General features: G+C 40.4%; 1 protein-coding gene across 5 annotated transcripts in view; it reads left to right on the plus strand.

Moving 5' to 3' along the window:
• sphkap (SPHK1 interactor, AKAP domain containing) overlaps positions 1-25893 on the plus strand; it is an 89288-nt gene that overhangs the window by 50391 nt on the left and 13004 nt on the right. For 3 of the 5 annotated variants that reach the window (XM_088300542.1, XM_088300544.1, XM_088300547.1), the window contains exons 3-4: positions 8781-8883; positions 10787-10897. In XM_088300542.1, the coding sequence (XP_088156668.1) occupies positions 8781-8883; positions 10787-10897 (214 nt within the window). Of the gene's footprint in view, positions 1-6387; positions 6690-8780; positions 8884-10786; positions 10898-25893 lie in introns of those variants that run through there. The other 2 variants (XM_088300545.1, XM_088300546.1) reach the window with 1 other exon arrangement.

The raw sequence follows: 25893 nt of genomic DNA on the forward strand, positions 1-25893 counted from the left end.
CCCAGCAGTGGAGGTTTGATTGGAGTTGGGAGGGCTTTCAAAAGACAGAGCTTATTCAACAAATAACAAATTTCACTTTGTGGTATATAGGTTATTGTGCTTGAGGAGCGGAATTTGGATCCAGAAGCAGAAATGAAATGATATGGAAGTTGAAAAGTAAAAGTCTATGAAAATACTAAGCCAGAAGACATGGAAGAAAGCCGACGTTCTCACTTAAAGAAAGCTTTATGTATTGCCAATATGCTGATGTTGCAAGAGCAGAGATCGAGAGCGGTGACAGGTCTTGCACTGCCGTTGCAGAGACGGAAGGCAGCGGCAGGACTTGCCTCACCAGAACAGAGTCAGATGGCGGCCACAGGGCTTGCGCCGCCAGAGCAGAGTTGAAGGGTGGCCGCGGGGCTTGCACGTAGCAGAGTCAGAAGACAGATGCAGGCCTTGCGCCACTGTTGCAAGGTCGGAGAGAGGCCGCAGGGCTTGCCTGCAGGAGCGGGGATGGATTCTGGTGGTGCAGAGTAGCTGGGATGGGGGGCCTGCTGCTGCAGAGGTGCTGGGGTTGGCACTATATGTGGTCGGTTTGCTAGATGTGTTTGGGCGCGCAGGCTACCGAATGACCCTGAACACATCTAGCAACCCGACCGCATATAGTACCGACACCGGCACGGGACTCTGCCACCATAGAGGTTGGGAAGCACATGAGGGGCCGGGAGTACAGGTACTGAGAAAGGTACACAAGAAGGAACGGGACCACGTCAAGAAGTACACCGTGAACGAAGTGACAAGAAAGGCAGGGAGTGAAGTTGCCATTTGGAAAAGGTGGGATTGCAGGAGGAACCAGAACATTTACTTAGGCGCCGACATTGGCCACCCCGTGGAGGTAAATGCCCACGTAAGGGTCTGAAGAGAAGTGATTTGGGGGTGTTCACTAAGGGATCATCAACAGAAAAATGTGACAATAACTGACAAGAGCTTTAATAATGACTGGGTCAGGGACCGGGCAAAAACAAACGGTGTCAAAAAAAGAATCTGAATCAGGAAGGAGGTTAAGAACACAAAGCAGGAAACTCACATACAGTATTTTCTCTCTCGCTCTGTCTCTTCAGTGACCAGAAGCAATCAGTTGAAACTGAAAGCTGGAGAGCCTTCACAGAAAGTTCGCTGTATGGATGGCTTGCAGGAGTGCCATCTGTTATTGACTGTGTCCTCTTTTGGCTGTTTATTGACTTCATCATTCAAGTGCAAAATAAGGCCTTAACCTGCTCTCAACCCACTCTTATGTCCTCACAAATTTACACAGCTAAGCCAAACGGAGTTGATGCAGACACCCACATCTACCATCATCTCTCTAACATCTTATGACATAAAGACATAGGTCTCTGCCACCATTTAAAAACTCAAATCGCTTAAAGACTAAAACCATCGAGATATCTTTCAAATAAAAAATACGGGAGAGTAGGCCCTCTGTTTTGAAATAGAAAAGCTATTTAAATAATTAAATCCCTGTCCCTGGACTCTTCTTTTCAAAACTGCCTGCGCCGTGATTGTCTGACTTTTTAGTCAGTGTTCAATTTAATCGATGGAGGTTACACATGTTAGTCAATATAACATCAACACTGACTGGCATTTGCATATGTCACTGTGTGTTAGGCAATGTGTGTTAGACATTAATGTAGTTACTGTGGCAATGGTGCGGCATCACCCTGTGACAATGAAACTTCATTGTATTGCACATTTTAAGCAATCATTTTGGTGTGTTTTTTTCCATTACCCAGCAGTGGCGCCAAACATATGTATGTATATATATCCATCAATCCATCCATCTTCTGTACCGCTTCTCCTCACTAGGGTCGCGGGGGTGCTGGAGCCTATCCCAGCTATCTTCGGGCAGTAGGCGGGGGACACCCTGAACTGGTTGCCAGCCAATTGCAGGGCACACAGAGACGAACAACCATCCGCGCTCACACTCATACCTAGGGGCAATTTAGAGTGTTCAATCAGCCTGCCATGCATGTTTTTGGAATGTGGGAGGAAACCGGAGTACCCGGAGGAAACCCACGCAAGCACGGGGAGAACATGCAAACTCCACACAGGATATATATATATATATATATATATGCTCCATAGATGTGGTGGCCATTCAGGAAGTGGCATGTTCAGACAGAAAATTATGTTGGCTTTAATGATTACCCATTTGGCTTTAGTGATGGAATTCAGTGCCCAACAGGTAAAAGCATGAGGATCGATCAATTTTCATGAGAATCATTTTATTAATCAATAACTATATACGATTTAGACAGCTCATACAAAAACAGTTTTAGGTATATTTTGAAAGTTTTTTTTTTTAATATTTCGCATTTATTATTACATTTTTGTCCCTGTCAATATGACTCAACTGAACAGGAGGGTGGCGTCCTAGCGCCTTTTACTGATGAGCTGCCACTCCTTGCACCCTCATTGGCGGGGTTTCACAACTGTAGAGTAGCATAATCCTCACAATCACTTCATAGATCCTACTTTTCGTCCTGAGCGAAATTGTGGGACAGTTTTTAAGGCGTGAGCATGACAGACTCGGTTGTCGAACTCAGTTTTCTCGACCCAAAAATAACGGAAGCTTTTGACCTCCTCCAGGGCTGTGTCATCTAAGATGATGTAGTGCACCTCCCCCAGGAGAGCACCTCGGTCTTGGCTGCATAGATCTGCATGCATATAGACATCTCTGAAGATGTGTTTGCCTTCAGGTTTGTCATAAGGAAACATGGCATCTGAAAATAAACAATTAGAGGTCACGATTTTATTCTTCTATCATGTTTGATAATTACCTGACAAAGAAATTGGGTTTAATCTGCCTTTTATTTTATTGCACTTTGTGTCTATAAAAAGAAATGGTCACAAATAAATGTTTGCCTTCGACAACAAATTGTATACACAAGTGAGATCATTTAAGTGTTTATTTAACATGTTACTTTAATAACTGCGAGAGACGATTTCTCAAAATATAAACTGCAGATGGCGCATATGAACTCAATCAAACCAGCTTTTTATTTATTTATTGACCATTCCAGAGAATTCACAGGCCTGCAAGCACATCACACCCTTTGCTCTTTTGATGTTCTATAAATATCTTTGTCAGGACACAGCCACTCAGGATCGTGACTGCATCCTTTCGTCTGTCTGAATTTTCTGCTTTCTCATGATGTGTTTTCTTATTTGCATACAGTAATTTAAAACTAGTCTGACAGTGACAAGACGTTTGACTATGAGTTCTACTTTGCTGCTGATTCTCCCTTGTTTTGTTTCTTTTTTTAAACCGCAGAGCTCCCTCAGATGTTCTGGCCTTTCATCTCCACTATAATTGTCCTTCTATCTTTTATTTCAGTAAAGTGTGCAATGGATTAGTTCTTGCCTCTGAAAAGCCTTTGGATTAAGAAGCGTAGAGTGCAAAAAAGAGGGTGACGAGAGGAGGAACAAGATTAAGAAGCAAAAAGATAAAGGGAGGAAATGCGTGTTTGTCTTCATATGTACATATAATAATCGCCCCTAAAAAAAGCAATTAGCATCGCATTATTTTGCCATTACTTATTTGCTTATCTTCTGTTTGGGAATATCGTTCGAAAAGAGTCATTGTTGCTATGCAACTCTTGAAGTTTTCTTCAGTTTGGAGCCTTCAGATCTTTTGCTGTTTTGATTCCAACTCGAGTGCTTAAAACAAAAGCACCATGCCAAGCTTTTTGCCAGAAACAAGGGCACCTACTGCTACTAGTGTGGACAGAAAGATTAGCACTTCACACCTGTCAGTGGAACTCTCATTCACGTCTTTCATAAGTGCCATTATACATTCACCCTTTTGGAAGTCATATCAGGATATACATAACCTGTCATCCATCCATATTATTTCTTTAAAAAAATGCCTTTCAGCACAGTCAATGTGCATGTTGACACTGCACTTAACCACGCCTCCTCATGCCTGTATACGTACTTTCTCCCACACTGGAGGTTGAGCAACTAAAGTTTTTGTTTTTTTTAACTTGGTGATAATGTGATGAAAATAGAATCAAACTCAATTTATAACTGATTATTTTTTTAGCACATCCCATTGTGCCCCAACTTTTTCACATTAAGGCATATTTTGATAGATAGAATGTTAAAAAATTAGAAACACAATTCACCATTTCGTTGTTCCTCTTTTGTGGTTGTTAGGGAGATCACTGCGCATATTTCTCTTCAGCGGGACAGTCGCTCTCCTCTTGCGACTCACAGCATACCATGAAAAATTAAATAAAATAAACATTTCTCCATTTCACTGCTTGTATTTATTGTATTTGGGAAATACTTTCATATTTTGCAAATGACCAGTGTACCTGTCTCATTTTGCTGCAAACTTATTGCAACAATCAAGTGTTACGACACAGTGTCCTAAAGTGACATGTGGGGTGATCTTGCTGCGTTTTGTGAAATGATTTCTGCATTTTTTAACATACAATTTTGGCTGCAAATATGGAATTCACCTATTGCCACTGCCATTGTTCTTCGCCATGAGTCTCATGGTCAAGCTGGTATGAATATTTCAATGCTAGCGCAGATCGGACGAGCCGCAGCTATCAAGGCATACCGCTGTTCGCATTCACCCTCATCTTGTTTTGTCCTCCCCGACCCACGCTGTCAAATGAAGACTAGATAGCCTTCTTTGGCCCGACATTTCTGTGCTTCACAGAATGTTATAGTTCTGAGACGGGCAGTAGACGGACAAGTGTCCTCCTTGAATTGGCTGATTGAAGGTTGAGATACCAAAATCACATAACTGGGGATTAGTCGACTTCAACCACTAAACTTCCATTGTAGTAAAGTCGACTCATTGACTGCGTGACAAATCAATCCATCCTACCTCATCCACATTCAACGCACGTGGATGCACACACACTCACACAAACCCCTGTTGTCGCTACCCTCTTATTCTAAATAATCATCTCTTTCTCTTTTTATTTCTGTCACACAAATTGAGAACTGAAGGTCACTGCAGTTTCCACTCTCTTTTATTTTTTTACTTGCCTCCCTAATGGACCAAGGAGGGAGATTGCGCCAAACCAGAGACACTGTAGAAAAGTTTGATATTACTTTGTCTAGCCTCACTTACAACTTCACATGATTATGACAGGCATCTAATTTGAACCTGGATGGATTTCTATGATTTTTGGGATATTTACATATTCATTGACAGAGGCAGTAATAAACCATCCCTCATTCACTTGTCCTAATTACCTGACTGGGTGAGAGGCATGGCCTTCTCGCCAACCAATCGCAGGGCATATGCAAGCAAATAACATTCACATCTGAATCTGACATGCATGTTTTTGGGAAATGGGAGGAAGCTTGAGCAATCAGAGAAAACCCAGTAAAAATGGGTGAAAACATGCAAACTCAACAGAGGAGTGGAGATTTAAATCCCAAACCTTCAGTCCTGCCAAAAATACACATTATACTTAAATAGAAGTACAAAAACTTGTGTGGAAAAAACTTTGGTAAAAGTGGAATTACTAATTAATCACCTTTAAAAAAAAGTAAAAAAAAAAAAAAGTACAGACTATGTATCTAAATATTGAAGCCCAAAGTACAATTGGATTTTTAACAGCAATTATGCACAATACTCACTTGGGCACTTCACCATATTTTCCCGGTCCATCCCGTGTCCTCCGTCAGCGACCTGGGCACCCTTCCATCTTCACATTTTAGTCCTTATTCATAAAAATAATCCCCCTCCATCACCCTCTGACTTCATCCTTTTAAAGCGCTTTCGCCCTTGCATTTCGGCCTCCTCTGACAATATAGAAACATAAATAAGGCTGTGGATGGGACTATCTTGCATTTCTGAATATGTTGTGTCATCATCCTTAATGCTTCCTGGTTCACATTCATTCATGTCGCTCTCCCTGTTTTAACTGTTTTATACGTTTATCAGGTCACAATACAAGACAAGAGTTCAAACTCAGTTGTGTTTGGAATTTATGTTTAATGGGATATTTAATGTGTAGAGAATGAAAAATGTCAAATGAAATTAACGCTGGCCGTCTAAGGCACAGCTTTTTTTTTAGAATGAATTAAAAGCAAGCTAACCAAATATATTGTGCGTTTTCCTTTTGTTTAATTTAATTGTTTGAAGCGCCAGTAACGCACAGGGCAGAAAAACGTAAGTTAGTTAATTCAAAACACTGATAGTACATGTCCTCTGCATAATGAATGCATGTATTGGTGCGATTCCTTCAAAGTGACTCATCAAACGCATAATGGTACGTTAGCCTTCAATCGACAATGGACTCATTTAAAGGTCATCCATTACGTGGTTCGAGTTTTCAACTCGTGTGCGTCAAGGTGCGCGCGCACTCCTGGAGCCGAGACGCGTGCCCGAGGGCGCGCGTGTGGCTTGCTCGCGTGCACTTGGCGTGCTGGTATAACATCACTAATGCAGCTGACACCGCCGGGCTCGGTCTCGTACGAGGCGGTAGGAGATTCACACTTTCACTTCTTGGACGCTCGGGGACGCGCATGTGGACCGGAGAGTGACCCGGGCACCGTCACGCTTTGGCGCTCTGCGTTTTGCATTTTGGTCAATCTCACGGAGGAAACATTGTCACCAGTGGAGGACGCTTTGCCCATTTGGACACGATGACAGACGCAAAGTGCCTTCTGAAAACACCTAGGTAATATAGATGTTTTTCTTGTGTGCTAAAAACATGCAAAAAAAAAATGCAGATAATTAACTGACATGAATTCCACGGTGCAAGATTTTGTCGCATTAATGGTGGTATTCAAATTAAAGACGCGATGGATGCCTAATTGGCATGTAAACTGGGGTGAAGTCTTTTAAACCACATTCTGTGCGTGTTGATGATGCAAAGTGTTCAACGCCAGCATCACTGGGGCACCCAACAAGATGTTATAGAGCTGGTCTGATGGATGAAGTGGTCTTTCTTTAATCTTTAGATTCCTTAACGTTATTTTCCGTCTCTGTGAGAAAAAAAAGGCTTGTGCCTTCATAGAACACTGCTTGTTTTGTCAATTTGAAAGGCTCAAAGGACAAAATATGCAGCAGTGGCTGGTTCAGTTCTAGAAATAAAATATCAGCAGTCTCAATAAGTTGTCGTCTTCCTGTGTTTTGTGTATTTTTACACTAAGCACAAGGACTGACCTTGAAATAATTGTCTTCTCCACATTAAATGAATAAACTCCTGAATTAAAACAAAAATGTTCCATTCATTAATAAAACAAGTGAAATGTAATTGTCAAAGGATAACTGGGACTAAGTGTTTAAGCTATTTACATCACATTAGCCCACTTGTTACCACGCAAAATCCGTAGGACTCAATGTAAACTGCCTCATGGGAAAATCGGAAATGGACACACACTCTCTGTTGGCTTCTTGGGACAGAGTGTACCACTTGATTTGGAAGTCAGGAGCAGTAAGTCAGACAGAGGTAAGGATATTATTCTGTGAAAACAGTTTTGAAAGAAAGGAAACAACACCAACTGTCGCTGCAATATTTTCCTCTTTGTATAATATCAATGGCAGACAAGTCAGTGTGTCTTTGGCAGAGTTATAGATTCCTAGCACCAATCCGGGCAAAATTAGGCACATTTAAAAGCACTTAATAGAGCATCAGATCCACTTATATCCCATACATTGTCTTGTCCCTCCATTTCCAGCTTACTCACGTTTCCCCTGACACCATTGTTTACTCCGGCAATGTTCATTAAGATCAAAAAGGTGGTTGGTGATCCTCAGGCTTTTAAAGGGAAAAGCTCATCATTAGCTTGGAAATATGTGAGGTACAGAAAGACCGCTGCTCTCTTTTGTATCGGATCTCCTATTTTATTTCATAGTGAAATTGATCCATGTGAGTGCCAAACAAGCTTTGGTTGTTCTGTTGCTGCCATTTGACAGATAACGTATTCCTAACTGAATGTTTCGCTTTTCCCTCCCACATGAGTTATCAGAGTCAAAATTGTAGTCTAGCAAAATGAGCATAAAGCCAATGTTATGGGATATACAGAATGATGGAGAATTGACTTTTTAATTGGTTATATACAAATAGCTGAGTCTCTGGAGTGCCTGCCCACTCGTCAAATGTGAATTTACACAAGTAAATCTTCTGTTCACTAGCTGTTTCCCAAAATATGCTTTTCATGAGATTTGACATTTCCTACTGTAGGAGTGTGGCAGCCACAGTGGTGCTTCGATTTTCAGCTGTTTGTCTAATGCAGGGAAAACAGCAAAACCCAGGACAATAACTCTAACTGGCAAATTAACTTTGGGGGGGGGCCTTGGTGATGAAGTGCAGCCGACACAAGTGAAAGTACAATGGAATGTTTTGTTTTCAGTTCCTGGTACTTGCTTTTTAAGCTTGGGGCTAAGCGTGGGCCGGGTACCTGTTTCAAGGTCTCAGAACAGCTAAAACTTTCCATTCTTGAATCATCAGCGCTGATTAAATTGAAAATATAGTTTTGTCAACTATACACCAGTTTTCCACCTGCAATCATCAGTCAGATTTGAAGTGATTTATCATCACTCACGTGTTTAAAAGGTTAAAGGTATTATTCAAGTACTGTATATAACTCCAATTTATATTTCCCGGCTTGTGAAGGGTGAGTTTGAACACAAGGCAGTTTTCTACTCAAGTCAGCGACAGACTAAATCTGTCCTTGTGATCCGAGACATTTCAAAAGCATGGTGTTAAAATCTGACAATCATTTTCTCTGACAAAGACCTTTTGTCCTTTTATTTTGTCTTTTAGTAACTTCCAATCATCTGCCATGTTTGAAGACTCTGAGTCTGTGGAGGTAGAGGGAAGCAGCACAGAGAGCACAGTGGCCTCCACCATCAGTGCTTGTAAGAAGGTAAGAAAAAAAAAAGTGTCATGGAGGAAAATAATCTCGCCTCATCTAAGTGGGGCCTTATATTTATCTGCTGCATGCGTTCTTGAAATGTGTATAACAGTTTTGTGCCAGTCCTTTTGGGGGCACCTTTCCATTTCTTCCTTTGGGAGTAGCGCAGCAGGCACAACTGCCAAGCCTTCAGGTCAACTCAATAGATTTATCGTCTCTCTGTTCCACGAGAAAGGAGGAGAACTAGAGCAGATCATTGGACTGGGGTGAACGCCTAATTGAATTTCCTTTGAAAGTGTGTGTGAGTTGAGTCGTGCCTTACTCTGTACATTTGTATGCAGTTACCCTCACACTCACTGTGCAAATTTGCCTGCAACTCCATCTTAACTGCTTTCCACTTGAAAGTTCTGGAAAGATACCAGGTGATGTCTGTCTCATTATTGGGCGGCAGGTTCTGATCATGCTTTTAATGTGCGATTGCATTCATTGAGCCTAGGCTATGATACCATTACTTGGCAAAGATTCTGCACAGATGGTTTACTCCTGAGGGTGCATTGCAATCATGAGGGGACATGGTATGGCACTAAAAAAGACACAGTGTGAACAAGCCAGGTGTACAGAATATTTGCAGGGACCTTTGTAAATGGAAAAAAAATATGACTTAGTGGGCCATGTACCCAGAACTGTACAGTATTATTTCAGTTTTGCTTATTTTTTGGCGAATTGTTCTTTCAACAATGGAACATATCTCACAGTAAAAAAAAACATTTGTGAACCAAAAAAATCAAAACCAGTCCTCCCAAAAATTGCCTCATAAGTGTTGTATTATACATGTGGCTACACACGTGCACTTCAAAAATGTGAACAAATTATCACGTCGCAGAAATTAAAAAAAAAAAAAATCTAAAGTTTAAAGGTCAATATGGCACATGACAATGTCATATTGTTTGTGGAGAAATGCTAGCGGGCACAAAGGCGATGTGTTCTTTCAGAATTGTGTATCCAACGGGTAGCCCTTCACATTAGTCAGTATCAAGAAGTAGCTCTCGGTTATGAAAAGGTTGGTGCGCCCTGTTCTAAACAAAGGGTGTCCCTATTTGGTTCTTTGCAGTGGCTACAATTACATGGACACCTTTATTTGGATTAAAAGACGAATTAGAATAAAAATGTTTCATGTATACAGCCCATTTGGAAATTCTGACCAGATCAAGCCCCTTCCGGTCAAGATTTTATTCCAAACAAGACTAATGGTGCGCATGAAAACACTTATTCCGAATTTTCGGAACAAACAGTCTTTACACGTTGGTGACATCAATATATGCATTTTCTGTTAGTCCCGGAAGTTAGTAGAAGCAGAGCAAGCAAAATACATGGTTGGAGGATACATTGCAACTCCATTAGGAAGTTAAATCAACATAACTGCGCAAATGGGAAAAGGTTGCGAAATATCGCTCGCGTTTAAAGTAGAAATAGACTGAGTGATGTTTTGTTGACACGGAAATCACTATGGCTACTACTATTACTATTTCCGGTATATTTGGTCAATCTGCATGTCAAAGTAATTTGTTCCGCTCGAAGTCCTAAGCGATTCAATAGTTCCAGTTGTCCATGAAAACAGTGCATCCAACCATCACTTTAATCCAAACTCTGATCAGATTAAAGACAGTTTACCCATGTCAACATAACCTGTGTGAACTCTCTTTAGCAAGCAGTAGTTCAGTGCGAAGGCGAGTGATATCTTAAAAAAAGGCAACTTTTATCAAGGTTTCATGAACGTGTCTTTAGAAAGAAAGGCCCTTTCGAAAGGTCAAAAGATCGCATTAACCTTAAGGGAAAACTTGAAAATAAATGGGTGATTCCACACATACGTGTGCACATGCGTGTTGTACCTCAGAGGTGATTCATTGTGTTGCAGGTTCTGTGCAGTAACAGTGTGTTGGACTCGTCCGACTATTGGCTGAGGAATGACAAAGCTCTGTGCAGACTGGGCCTGCTGGACGACAACACGGAGGGCAGCTGCACCATGGTGAGTAGCAGACTGTGGATGATGAAACATGCGCACCCTTTGGCAACGTAGATGAACCTTGTCACTTCAAGTATAGATTCCTCAAATTCTGGAAGCCTGAAACGACAGCGGGGCAACAGTTTGAACTCACACTGCGGAAACTAAGATTTGATGCTTCAGAACAACGCCATTGGCCCAGCACATGTTAGATAACAGTAAAAAACATATTTTTGATGCCCACTGTCGGCATGCCTGTCTTTTGTTCCCAAATGATTCATGTGATGCCTTGGGTCTAAAAATGTCTCAATTTACGTCGAGCAGTGGAATCCATGCCATTGGCCACTCATATGGGCTGTTACTGAACTTTAACTGGAATTCATCAAATTCATATCCTGTAAATATATATTATGGATGGTCATGTCAGCCTGTTAGGATGGTTAATTTTATTCAGTTTTCTTTGAGATTATTGATTTGGACTTTTTTTTCCTTCCAAATGAATGGGATGAGAATTGTAATAGCAGCACGGTGGACGAGTGGTTAACAGACTGGCCTCACTCTTCTGAAATTGGCGGTTTTCACTGCGCTTTTGTGAGTTTGCTCCAGGTGCGCCAGAGTGCCATAAACCATGTAAGGTTTATTGCAGACTAACTTGTCCACAGGTGTGAGTTTGATTGAAAATGGTCATGTGGTTTTGTATGTCCTGCGATTGGATGGCAGCCAGGTGCTACCACGCCTCTCGTCTGAAGTGATAAGAAAACAGAAAGACAGAAGATGTAGTTTAGCTCTGATCCTCGCTTGGTGATTTAATCGTAGTTTATCATTTTCAGAACAGGTCATTCTGAGCAGTTTGTTTTTACATCCTCACCCACATACCACATCTCTACGAAGAAACCATATATTTCATATTGACTGCTTTCATCCAGGCAAGATTTAGCCAGCTAAATGTAAAAAGTCGTAATTAGCTGTATTTCTTCAGAATAGTGAATGTTTATGAGCAGTTTTTGAAGAAGCCGATGGTTGCGCTGTCAAGGCGATGAGTTTATAAAATAAAGAAATAAATAAATAAAACAATTGGTTTGACCTACATGGACAAAAAAGATGAACTTCATGTACTGCGAGACCAGAGCAGGGACAATTGTTACTTTGCCATCAACACGGATGCCAACACAATGTAGGATTTAGAATGACATAAAAAGTAGATAATTCCACAAAGAAACGAAATGAAAAAGAATACAAGCATAACAAAACAAAATAAAGGAATATAACTGAGTTGCAAAACTTAATAGCGACAAATTATCTGCGGTTCATATGGTTTCATAAGATGCATCGACCCAAAAAAGATGTCTCATCATTGTGTCTTATTTAAGTCCTTTTTATTTAAGACTCAATTTCATTCCCTTTTGTGGGAGGTTAAAGTTTAACTAGCTGTTGAGAGAGAAAGGCCGCTGTCTCTCATAACATGATGTGAAACATAGTCTTAATAAAAAAGACCCACACATCAGCGGTACCCAGATAATAAGACTGCATTTCATCTCCTCGAAATGCAATCAAGTTGCTCACCTTTGGCCCCAAAATCTCATTCTCTCCTCCTTTTCTCAAAAATAAGGCCGAAGTTCTTATCTGGATTGATCGCATTGCGATTTTAGTATGTCGCTTTGAATTCTATTTTTAGTCCGAGGAGCATCACAAAGAAAAATAAGACTTGAGAAGTTCATCCTTTGGATGCTCACTGAGCTGAAGTCTCATGAGAAAGCTTTACATGAATTGCCACTCGTACTAACTCAGGGGCATTGCACTCTATGGGCCTTATTTAGGTTGGCAGGCGCAAGTCTAATTTATTGTGTTTGTGACCGTGTTGCACCTTGCTGGTGCCCTTCTGGCGCACATTACAATTTGGTTACAAAATGTAGAATGCAGTTGTTGTTAAAACGGGCACATCGTCATTTTCCTGCCTGGGAAAATCTAGCTCAGTGTGTTTGTATAATTGGTAGACCTTGCTACGGTTCAGCACATTCTATTGTACGCCTCTAACAATCTGGTGACCAAAAGTCGACTACATTCTTGACTCGCTAAAGGCAGGCCTAAGTTGTGACGCAGGTTGTATAGTATGATTTTTGTGATTATGATTGAGGCGCAGGCAGACAGATCTTTGCGGACGTGTGGTGGATGCCGTTGCATTTCATTCATGAATATGACAACAGTGTTTACTAATTACTCTGAATCATTATGGAAATCGATCCATTGCACCCCCATGACCGCACGGCCCAACTAGGAGTGGGGGTGGTCACACAAAGTTGCACGATAGGTGGTGGGATGTGGTCTCCAAGTGCCCATCCTCGGCGACAAACTTTACATAAACCTCAGGTGGTGATATTCTTGCAGTTTCTTTTCAATGTACTTTCCTGCATCCACAGTGCACGCCATGTTGACCGTACGGCTCTCTGAGCAAAAATTGTGTTCCCTCCCACAACGGCGCAAACACCCCTTTCTACCTGCACCCACACAGCCATCCATCCATCCATCCATTATTTTTGCTGCTTTTCCTCACAAGGGTCTTAGGTGTGCTTGGAGCCTATCCCAGCTGTCTTCGGGCAGTAAGCGGCGTACACCCTGGACTGGTTGCCAGCCAATCGCAGGCCACACAAAGACAGACAACCCTCACGCCACACTCACAGATAGGGCCAATTTAAAGTGTTCAATTAACACCCCATTCATGTTTTTGGAATGTGGGAGGAAAACCCAGGCACAGAGAGAACGTGCAAACTCCACACAGGAAGGCCTGAGCCAGAATCGAACCCTGTGCCTGTGTACTGTGTGGCGGACGTGGTAGCCAGTCAATCCCCATGCCGCCTCTGCCTGCACCCATCTCCCAAAATATCCAAAGAAAGAAAACTGCGCTCATGTGCATAGTTAGATTGCCTTTTGCGCTTGAATTACACTGGGCCTGAAAATAGGACCCTACGACTTACGTGAAGGGCAATTGTGTGTTAAGCAAGCAATTATCAAAAGGGCAACTTATGTCAGGTCATTCAATGCAAAACGAGACGGACACCAATGTCAGCGAAAAAGGTGCTTCATATGCCACCTTCAATTCGACTATGTAGTGCTTTTTTCATTGTGCTTAATTTAGTCTATGGTCATTTGTTCCTTTTCATGCGAACATAAACAGATGCAACCCATCCTCCCCCAGTATCACTCTCAGAATTTGAAGTGACAAATTGCTCCTCTGACTTAATTCTCTGTTGGGCTTTCCACACATTACAAGGTCAATCAGTCAAACGGGGCGTGCAATTGATGCGATATCATCAATCTGAGACGATATCTTTTCGCTCGCAAACTGAAAAAAAGACAGCAGTGGGGAAAAAAACAAAGAGATTGTAAAAGTTAGATTGTGAAATGAATGTTGACTTTGGTACCTCAACCACGGTCTGATTACTGAAATACATTAGACTGTTTTCTTTTGTAGTGACACAACATTGCTAAGGTTCCATAGATTGCTGTTTATAATGGATCAAGGCTATCATTGGCTCAATTGCTTTGATTCGTTTTGGAAAGGTGCTTGCACTGTGATTGCATTTTCTTTAATTACTGTTTGAATGTTTGAATCAAACACTATTACATGTGATTGAAACCTTTAGTATTCAGATGCAGAATAGTGTGAATACGAGCCGCCAATTTATGAAAGTCAGTGTGTGTTCTTGTGTTATTTCAGCTTTTCTATAAAAGACATTTGTAAGCATTTCAAAAAGTCTGTTTGGGATTTTGTTTGGGGGGGGTCCTACAATACTGTATCTTCTAAAATGTATTTCAATAACTTAAACCGAAGTGAACACTCTCAACCCAACTCAGGTTTTGGTTCGGTTCGTCTGTTTTCCATTTTGTCCCTTCGCACATCCTTTTTTTTCTCCTCACCAGCGCTATGCCAAGATGGCTACGCACGTTTATAGAGGCACGTCATGATTCATCATATCTTCCAGCAACACAGCAGCCAATCATATTGCAGTGTGGCACGCTCTGCCAAAGGGGCTTTTTCTTTTTTGCCTCTGAGGCTTCTCCAGTTGGATTCATAATGACTGTCTTAGTCTATGTGCATCATGTAAAAGTTGATCTTATATTAAGCAGAGTAATGTTTAGTGACAAAAAACCTCATGGCAAACATCCATCCATCCGTTATCCAATCCGCTTCCCCTCACGAGAGTCGCAGGCATGCTGGAGCCTATCCCAGCTGTCGTTGGGCAGTAGGCGGGGTACAGCCCGAGATGTGTGCCACTATATGCCATAGATAAGGTAGGTGGCCGACTGGTTAGCAGGATGGCCAAACTTTGCAGCGGTCGTGGGATCAGCTTTCTTATGTGGAGTTCTCCCCGTGCCTGTGTGGGTTTCCTCCAGGTACTCTGGTTTCCTCCCACATTCCTAAAACACATATATATATATATGATCTTAATAAAATATGAAAGCAATCCCATCCTCTGCTTTTCCCTCACCCACTGCTGACCACAGGAGGTTGTCACCTTTAATCAGTCACTCATGTTTTACTGCACTGAATCTCATCTCAACATCATAAGAATTTTGACAGTGGTATATTTTAGTCTTTGGTAGATAGAAAGCGAACTTAATAACTCCTGTAATTGCAACTCATCTAAATTATGATTCCAATGATTAGGTTATGGCATTTGGTTAGCCACCAAACAAAAAGTGCATTTTGGACTTCCTTGTTTATGAAATTCTTGCTGTTGGCTGAATTTTCTATCCTAACAATCCATTACTCACATCCATTGGCCTCCTGCTTGGAAGCCAGAGGAGAACAATCCATTTGTCATTACATTCAAGCATGTCTCCACATTGTGACGTATCCTCTCCCTGCCCAGAGAGCAGAATAAATATGCCATCAGCCACAGCTGCAGCGTTGACTTACGACAGGAAGATAAACTTTGTTATTTTAAACATGCTCATCTTTGCCTGTAACCTCACTCTTAACGTCTGTCCTCGTGCTAAGCACAGTTGTACAGAATAAGCCGGGTTATGACCCGATTAAATCACTGCGCTTTTGTTACGAAACAGGCCAGTCTAGTAAGATTAGGTGAAAAACAGGTTCCTTGATGAAACGTTTGAGATCCGTCCATTTTCGATACCACTTGTATTCATCAAGGTCTCAAGTGAGTTGTTGTTTTTTCGACTAAATATTAGTTATGACTAAATCAGTCGCATCCTGATAGTTGAGGCAGTTTCCTAAATTGTTCACGACCTAATTAAACAACAATAATTCAGTCCACAGAATTCCTCACACGCAATGAAATGATGAATCACATCTCTGCCATGAGATGAAAACAAGAGCATACCCTAGTTTCATTTGCTGCTACAAAACACACTCACTCCCTTTATTGAATGAAAAAAGCGGTTCTATGGAACAGGTTACTATCATGGTAATTGTTACCTTTGTGCTGCTATAAATTAGAATTTCTTATCTTCAATGAAAGTTTGCTATGGGCTGATATTTGTGCCACTAGGAACTGAATCTGAATATTATCGATTTGAATGTGAATTGCTTAACTTGAATATTTGAAATGAAAACTGGATTATTGAATTACATAAATTGTAAATGGAAACATTCAGATTCAAATTAAATAATAAATATACAATTTATGTAATTCAATAATTCAGTTTTCAATTCAAATATTCAAGTCAAGCAATTCACATTCAAATTGATAATATTCAGATTCTGTTTATTGTGGCACCAATATCAGCCCATAGTTTGCCTTCAATTAAGTCCTTTACAAAAAAAAACAATTAACATCACCACAAATTTCACAATGCAGACATTAAATGATACATTGTCTATATTAAAACCCTTTGGCTAATTTATTTTAACACTTGTAGAACTGTTACAATACAAAAACATTTCCTGTACAGAAACAAAAAAATAATTTGAACTCATTCGAATATAAAGTGGCTGATTTACTATGTTTGCACTTGCAAAATGGGCAACTCACCCAAACAAATGTGAAACCAGACGTATGATTGCATCTCTCAAATGTTTTTTTTTTCATTTTGCACATTCTGGGAGGAATATAATAAAAGTATAATATAACGAGTTTAGCACATACACAGACACACAATATACTTGAGACAAATTACATTGGTTGACAATGTGTCTTATTTGCTTTGAAAGGCGGGAGCAAACCAGCATGTAATACAGTGATAGTGTAAAAAAAAATTGAACTACCACAAATAAAATGATCAGGAGATGTCCCTTAGCAATGCAAAATTATTTTGTGTAGATCTCAAAACTCAGCACTCTGTTTTGCAAACTCGTGCAAGTATTATTGATGAGATTATAATTATTGAAATGAAGTTTGACATCAAGTTTATCATGATAACATCAGCTGTTTACATGTTCTGGTCTTAGGGCGTCTGCTAAATTGCTAATGTAGCCGTCATCTTATTTTATGTCTTGATACGATTGATTGAAATACAACATTTCTGTTCATTGCAGCTGGCTCTCTGCCCCGATGCAGTTCTAGTCAAACTTCTGTTAATAGTCAACTGTACACCTAAGCATTTATTTTGGGTATTTCCCGACTGTATTTCACTTTAGCAATTATTACGCTTAGCGACTCCTCATTTGCTTCCTCGGCAAAAACACTACTTGCTAATGGGGTAGTTTATTTATCACCACGGAGGAGATGATCCGCATCACCTAGCTCATTGCTGCTGTGCACCACCCTGCATAAAGTACAAATCGAGTCTGTACTGTTGCAGCGCAAGATAGCTTGGCACCAGGCATTCAAGCTGCAGCAAAATAAATTACTACCGGAACTACAGGCGACAGCGCGCCGCTTATTTTAAATTAGTACGGCTCTGGTTAGTGTGACCTGCTTCTCGAGCGTGGGGAACAAGAGTCCTTAAAAATAAATAAATAAATAAAAAAAATACGCAGCTTTGGAATCGCGTTATCTGAGATTGCAATTTCGGTCACAAGACAATAATTCATTCAGTCCTAGATTGCTATTTGGAATTTTAGGAAATTAGACCCTAAACGTTCAACTGTTTTCTTGTCAGTGATCTACAACTAGAGTTTGCTGCATCTTACCAAGGTCAAGTTTCTGTTGCCACGTCATACCTCTTAGTCCAGGGTGGGCAACCTTTTTGATTGGTGGGCCACAATGGGTTCTAAAATTTGACAGAGGGGCCGGACCAGGAGCAGAGGGATGGAGTGTTTTGGTAACCTCACCTCATTGGAGAAAAAAAATACATTTAATTTTAAATGAAAGTGAACAAAAGCATGACTACAATATATGTCTTTGAAAAACCACTATATTTAGAAAATAAAACATTAACAAGGTTTATTCATTTAATTTTGTTCAAGTTCGGCGGGCCGAATTAAAACGTCTAACGGGCCGCATGTGGCCCACGGGCCGTTGTTTGCCCAAGGCTGTTTAGCATGATAGAGTGCAATTACACCACTGAATGAATCTTATCATCATGATAATAATCAAGCACAAATAAATGCATTTTCCATTTGGAAAAAAATCATGATTACATATAAAATGGAAAACATTTTGACAACTGCATGAGGAAACGTTTTAGCACATCTTCAAATGTGAAAACAGAGCATTTCTAACACCTAAACCCCAGTTTACACCCACCACTCTCGGTCTGTGCATAACCTGCTGCAAGCACTTTCCTTTGCCGTTGTGTAATAATTATATTTTTTTCTCTGGAAAAAGTGCATGGACCTAGTTGGACATTCATATGGACGATTTGAGAATTGGTATCTTCAAAGGAATTCAAAGTTATCAAGCCTCTAGAAGCACAATCCTTCAGTGACAATGAATATTATTGCACTGAAGATACTCCAACACTCATCTAATGGTTTAATGGGCCTAATTATGCATGTGTTATGCATATATGGGAGAGCTGGGAGATTAAAAGCTTATCGATGTTGTATTTTTCTTAAGCATAGCAAATTACTGACAATAATTGCAAGTGACTTTGAGGTGCTACGCACTGTGTCTCATTTACTAACAAACCCGAATGTGTGCTGAAATTCTGTTTACGCGCTTTTAACAAGCTAATCTGTGATTCTTACTAATAATGTTCGTACCGCAATATGAGCGTACTCTGCAAACATAGTCACAACCTCCTCAGACCATGCGTCGCACATGCAAATTTTGATTATCATCCAACGATCGGCTTTCAAAAAACATTGTATCTTTTACCCAAGATGCACAACATAGTTATCACTAAATAAAGTAATCAGTAATCATCACTTTTACCGTTGTTCTATTCAAATGCTTTATTGTGCTGTATACTCTATGTCCTGTACGTGTGTATCCACCGCTGTTTGTGTGTTGGCAGTTGTGACTCAGCAAACAGATTGCACAAGTTCATGCTGTGATCGCTCAACCGGACAAGCCATCGAACCGCTCGTCCAAGGCTTAGGAATTTATGTATTAATCAAGTACAGAGCTGCACGCTACAAATCTCAAACAACATTTCCTGAAATTTACATAAAAAAGAACAAGGGCACACACATGCCACTGGCTTTCTTGTGACGCATGCATTGTATATTTTCTGTCGCTTACAACGCTAATTTCAAACATGTAAATACTTTTTGGAGTAGACTAAAATGCTAAATAACATTTTATCCTATTATTTGATTAATTGATTGGAATAATCAATACAATAATAAATTAAAAATATGCAATGGTGGCTCTTTGACATGTAAAAAATATTTGTACATTGTTAAAACATGATGTGCACTAATGATCACCTGGAAAGACACTTTATGTATTTTTGATTGTTTTTTAAAAAAATAAACTGTCGATCTTCACATTGATCGAGAATGACATTTTAACTCAGATTTTCAAATCTAGGACGCTAAGAATGTAGCTCGTAAATGCAGGAAGACGAAGGAAGCAAAGAAAATTGGCTGTGACTGTTGGAGCCCAAAAATAAGTATGTCTAAAAAATAAAAATAAAAAACTAAAGTCAGACGTTGTGCTCTCCTCTTCTCTAATTGTTTGCACAAACTGCCAATACCTGCAGTACTTGTTTATAGGTTTATATTTGAGCTGGCAAAAGAAGAGCATGCAAATTACAAATCCACAGTAAATACAGCAGTCAATGTGAAACTAAACAGGAGTCACAGTAAAAGCAAAAGCAAGACAGAAAGAAGAGCAGCAGCTGTGTGTGGGAGGATAGATGACAGAGAGAGAGAGAGAGTGAGAGAGAGACAGAGAGAGAGAAAGAGAGAGAGAGAGACACACAGAAAGCACGCCAAATCTTTGATTGTCAAATGAGACTGAAATGGTTCCTAATGCTTTTGTATATTGACCAAGTCAGTGCATAAATTGTCGTATGAGAACATAAGCTTTATTTGTGGGCATGTGATGAAAGGAAACTGGCAGCTGGTCACTGTGTATGCGAATAAGATTTTACGCAAAATGGGATTTATGTGTAAATATGCCAGGACAATAAGAAGCAGTCTGTGTTTTCCTCAGCTGCTGTGGTCTGACACACATACGGTGCACACATGCGTCATGTAAAATTCTGTGCAGCATTCAGGCTTATTGAAGGCTCAATTACTTGAGTATTGGCCCAAATGGCTTCCCATTCAATTTAGTAAGTTGCGGGGTTTTTTTCACGTTTCTATTGTAAATTGTCCCAAGGTTTCCGACCCATAATTTTACTTTTCAGGTCTCCTTTTGTTGTGGTAGTACAAGCTGTAGTGTATGTTGTAATGTATGTTTATTTGCATGCATGCATTTGCACTATACCAAATGTTGCCGGTTCGTCATTTATCAGAGGTCAGTCAGTCATGAGTTTGTCATGTTATTTTAATTGTGGTTTCGTGATCACTTCCGTCAGTAAACTTCACCGCTTCCACTCTGCCAGTTCATCAATCGTCAATCTGTAAATAAAATGAAATAAAAAAATAAGTCAAAGGTCATAGGCCAACCGATGAACAAACCACTTTGATTAAAATGGTAAATGATGTGCTAAATGTTTTTCAGTGATAGACTGAGAGGTCCTTCCGTCACGCAAACCTTTGTTTATTTGTTTAGTGTCTCGATAAATTCAGTGCTTAAGAATTGCAGTCCACATGAAAAGTTTGTGATAAAGCCACGGATGTATGAACATTATTCTTGTAATCAAGTTTATGAATTACTTATTTTGTTTATTCCAATGCGGCACTGTGGCCGACTGGTTAGCACGTTGGCCTCACAGTGAGAGACAGCATCGGGCGTGGGTTTGATCCCGGCTCCGGCCATCCTGTGTGGATTTTGCAGTTTCTCCCCGCGCTTGCATGGGTTTCCTCCGGGTACTCCGGTTTTCTCCCACATTCCAAAAACATACATGGCAGGCTGATTGAACACTCTAAATTGCACCTAGGTATAAGTGTGAGTGTAGATGGTTGTTCGTCTCTGTGTGCCCTGCGATTGGCTGGCAACCAGTTCAGGGTTTCCCCAGCCTACTGCCCGAAGATAGCTGGGATAGGCTCCAGCACCCCCCGCGGGCCTAGTGAGGAGAAGCAGTACAGAAGATGGATGGATGGATGTTTATTCCACACGTATTTGGTAGACTTTTGAGAACTGCCCTAGAGAACAATTAAAAAGTGGCAAGTCAAAGTGTTTGGTTAGTTAATAACTTTACTTGAAGTCGAAACTCCCTTTCATATTAATTCATGTTTCAGTTGCTTTTATTGTAGCGTAAGGCTAACCTACAAAACCGAAATGTGTGTAATAAATCTGATATTGTTTAGCGTAGTACAGATTAATTCATTGCTAGTGTCAATTAAAGTAAAGTAAACGCATTTAGATTATGTTTGAAAATTGTTCAACCCAAGTTCTGGTCACAATAGTTGGGAATCGGGATGGTTAACCACTGGTGCGGTTCATCTTTTTTTAACAAGTCATGTCTAACTTGAAAATGTGATTGAATGTGGCTTCTTTTGATTTTGATCACGTGTCTATGGCGATCCATATTTTTGTTGATTTGTTGCCCAACCTTAGTGTAACTGTTTATGAGCTGATGCAGGGGGTAATATCCCACACATTTGCGAACTTAAACTTTGTAATTTACAATCAACCATCATCCAACGGTTTTATGTCATACAGAAGAAGTATTTCACTTTACTAGTGGACTACTTCCATCCACGGCAACTGCATACACAACAACATGGTGACTTCTTAAATTAGAGACAGTCTGACAAAAATATCCTTGTTCTTGTCTGGTACGTCTGGTGTCAAACTGATAGAATCAGAGCGTCTCCCTTGACTCCTCTTATCAACTGCCTTGGGCCCTCAGTGTTTGATGAGGTCAAATATACCCTCACTCCTTCCCCACAAAGTCAATCATGAATTATTCACCGCCATTCTTTTCCACTGAGGTGATGGGGTTATGACAGGCAGAATAATGTGTTCATATTAAAGCAGAACTATGTAAATATTTCCCGAAATATAGCTGCTTTAAATGTATTGTGGTAAGAGACTAAGGGGTAGAGTGGCAGGCAAATATTGCACATAGAGTGAGCAGGTGAGATCATTTGAAAAAGGTGCGTAACATTTTACGGCACTAAAATCCGGCCCTCGCAGTTCGAGGAGGAATCCTAAAACAAAGGAGACAAGTGGTGACCTTTCTTTTTGAGTGTTTGTTTTAGTTCTTAGAGAGAACGCTGGCATTGATTTGCAACTGCAAGATTGTTCAAAACATTTTGCCTTCCACCTTACAGCATAACTCAATTTTTTTACACTAGTCACCATCTGTTCTTTCCCTCTAAACAATACTCCTTTTTGTGCTGCGCACAAACGTCTCTTACAATTACTACATGTGCCAACAGAGGCTCCTAATGTCTGCTGCTGCTGCTTGCACATACATTATGCATTAATATAACAGCTTCAGGAGCGATGGTTGCATGCAACATCCGTAAAGCTTTCAAATCAAATCAAACTCAAGTGCTGGCAAAACGTCTTGCAGTTTGACCTTTTAACCTCAGGGTTTTTTTTTTTCTTCTGTTAGATTAACACATGTGGGCAAAATTATCGGTACCCCGCTGTTAATTAAAAAAAAAAAATTAATAACATGAATTGTGAACTGTGAAAATCAGATTGCTTTTGTACTGTGGTTCAGACGAATTATTTAAAAAAAACAAAAAACGTGTTTAACAGGCCTGGACAACAGTGAAGGTACCCTGAGGAAATATTTTTGACTACTGGGACATGTTCAACGACGGTATGGCCACTAATTAGCATCACAGGTGTTTTCAAACTTGAAATAAGTCAGTTGGCCTATTTAAAGTGTGATAAGTAGTCGCTGTGCTGTGCACCAGGGGAAGCGAAGGAGAGAATTTTCCAAATGGGGATTAGAAACAAAGTTCTAAAGTACGTTAAAGGTAAAGGCTATAAGGGCATTTCCAAGCAGCTTGATGTTCCCGTGACTGAAGTTTCACATATTCTGAAATGTAACATCCTCAGTACCGTAGTCAGTCTCTCTTAACGTGGCCGCAGGAAGAGATTTGATGACAAAATGAAGAGGCAGATATTAGGAATGGTAACAAAAGAACCCAGAACAATCTCCAAAGAAATTGAAGGGGAACTCCAAGGTCAAGGTACATCATTGTTAGATCGCATAATCCGCTGCTGTTAGAGCCAAAGTGGACTTCATGGGAGATGAACAAGGAGGACCACACTGTTGAAAATAAATCATAAAAACAGAGAGACTGGAATTTGCCAAACGGCATGCTGACAACCCACAAAGCTTCTGGGGGAATATCCAATGAGACGGACAGACAAAACTGCAACTTTTTGTCAAGGCACATCAGCTCTATGTTCACAGATGTTAAAATGAAGCATAAAAAGTAAAACACAGTGCGAAACACGGAGTAGGCTGTATTATGTTCTGGTGCTGCTTTGATGCATCTGGCACAGAGAGTGTTGAAGGCTTGGGCACAATGAAATCTCAAGATTGTCAAGGGATTCTTGAAAGAAATATGCTGCCCAGTGTCAGAAATCTTGGTCGTGGGGTTTGCAGGATATTGATCCAAAACACAGAGAATGGCTACTAGATTATTCTGAAGTGGCCTTCGATGAGCCTTGGCATAAATTTCATTGGATATCTGTGGAAGGAGCTGCAAAAATGTCATCGTGAAAAACCTGATAAAGAGTGGACCACAATAGGTGCAGATGTCTCATTGAAAGTTAACAAAATTGCTGCTTGCCAATTGTACAACAGAATATTAAGTGTAGCGTCATTTTTGTCCAGGGATGTTTCATGAGTTTGTTTTTAAAAATATTTCTGAACCACAATTTAAAAATGTCTGGTTTTCATTGGTTCATTTTCTTTACGTTTTTATTAAGAATTTGATTTGAAAGCTTCAAGCAATTCCTGTCACCTTTGAGTTTATCTTCCTTTCACAAAGGGGTACCAACAATTTTGTCCACCCGTACAATACCAGGGTTCGAATCAAGGCTCTGGACTTCCTGTGTGGAATTTGTATGTTCTTCTCAAGCTTGTCTGGGTTTTCTATGTGTAATCTACCTACTCCCACATTCCAAAACATTCATATTAAGTTAATCGATAACTGGAAAAATTGTACAAAGTTGGAACTATCCTCCAGAATTCCCCAAAACTCAATTGGGATAAACTCTAACTCACCATCGACCCTAATGAGGGAACGTATATATATATATATATATATATATATATATATATATATATAGAGAGAGAGAGAGAGAGAGAGAGAAATGATGGATGATTCGTAACGTAGACTGAATGTGTTTCTTAGCACTAGCAACGTGTAAGGAAACAAAAAAAAACTCTTTATATAGAGCAAGGTGATCAATTGATTTGCTGATCAATTCAGTTATTTTTGGGCTGTTTTTAGTTGTTGCTATTTTTATCAGCTTCTGAAACTGCCTCTTCCAACACTCCTGATTCAAATGATCGTCCTCTATATTCTTCACATCAATTTCACTCTGTTAAAAAAATGAAAAGGCCACATGAGTCAAATAACATATTTGACTTTCTTGTTCAGTCTAGCACCGCTTAATTTGAGTGAAAACATTTTTGAAATGCATTTAAGCATCCCAGCTGTGAGGCAGGAAATATCGCATTGTGAAAAGTTGAACGCAAATCTTCTCAAAACTGGTGATGTGTCAAGCCGCAATTATTTGAAACTATATGTCTATTTTTGGTACATTTAACGAAGAGGACGAGGTTGCAGCAGGTGGTGCAGGTGATGGTTGAAGTAAACGAGAGACAGCAGAGTTCCACCTGTGCGTGTTTTGCATTGGAAAGACTCCATGAGTCACTTCTCTGCAAGTTTGACTCGAATGGCAGCACTTCGATGTTAGACATATATAGAAATGTCGTGACTGCGACACAAAAATGACACTCTCCCCTCTCTCCCAATTGATTCATGTTGCGCATACAAGCTCAAGTGGGAGCCCCCTCCCATCCAATTCCTCCTCCACTGCAACTGGAGCTCTGCATCATCCATTTAGCCATGCAGGTACTTGACTATGCCAACTTAGATCAGTGGCTGTGAGCTGGAGATTGAAACCGCAGCCTTGTGAACAGTCCCAGGCTCCCCACGCTGACGTGAGGACTCCATCATAGAGCATTAAGGATGCAGCTAGAGACAAAGGTGGGTGAGATAGGAAATAAAAGATGTAGCAAATGTGACAGAAAGGGAGAGAAGGAAATGAATGAAGGGAGCAATGCCTTACAGCCCCTTTGTCAGCCATGACAGTTGGTCTTTTTTTTTTTACTTAAATCACTTTGCAAAAAAGTATAATCCTGTATGTTCTGTGACAAAAAACTGGCAGTCGCGTAAGGGGTGGCATTAACTTGGCAGCCTACAATCAGATAGATGTGTTGATGATATTTGTGCCAGCATCTGTTGTGGCTTATAAAATCATTTCCATATAGCACCAATTGTTAATAGAGTAGGTCAGGGGTGGGCAAACTACGGCTCGGGGGCCACATGCGGCCCGTTAAACGTTTTAATCCGGCCC

The sequence above is a fragment of the Idiotropiscis lumnitzeri genome, chromosome 7 (genome assembly GCF_059441095.1).
Source record: "Idiotropiscis lumnitzeri isolate Australia: NSW breed Sydney's pygmy pipehorse chromosome 7, RoL_Ilum_1.0, whole genome shotgun sequence".
Taxonomy (NCBI): domain Eukaryota; kingdom Metazoa; phylum Chordata; class Actinopteri; order Syngnathiformes; family Syngnathidae; genus Idiotropiscis; species Idiotropiscis lumnitzeri.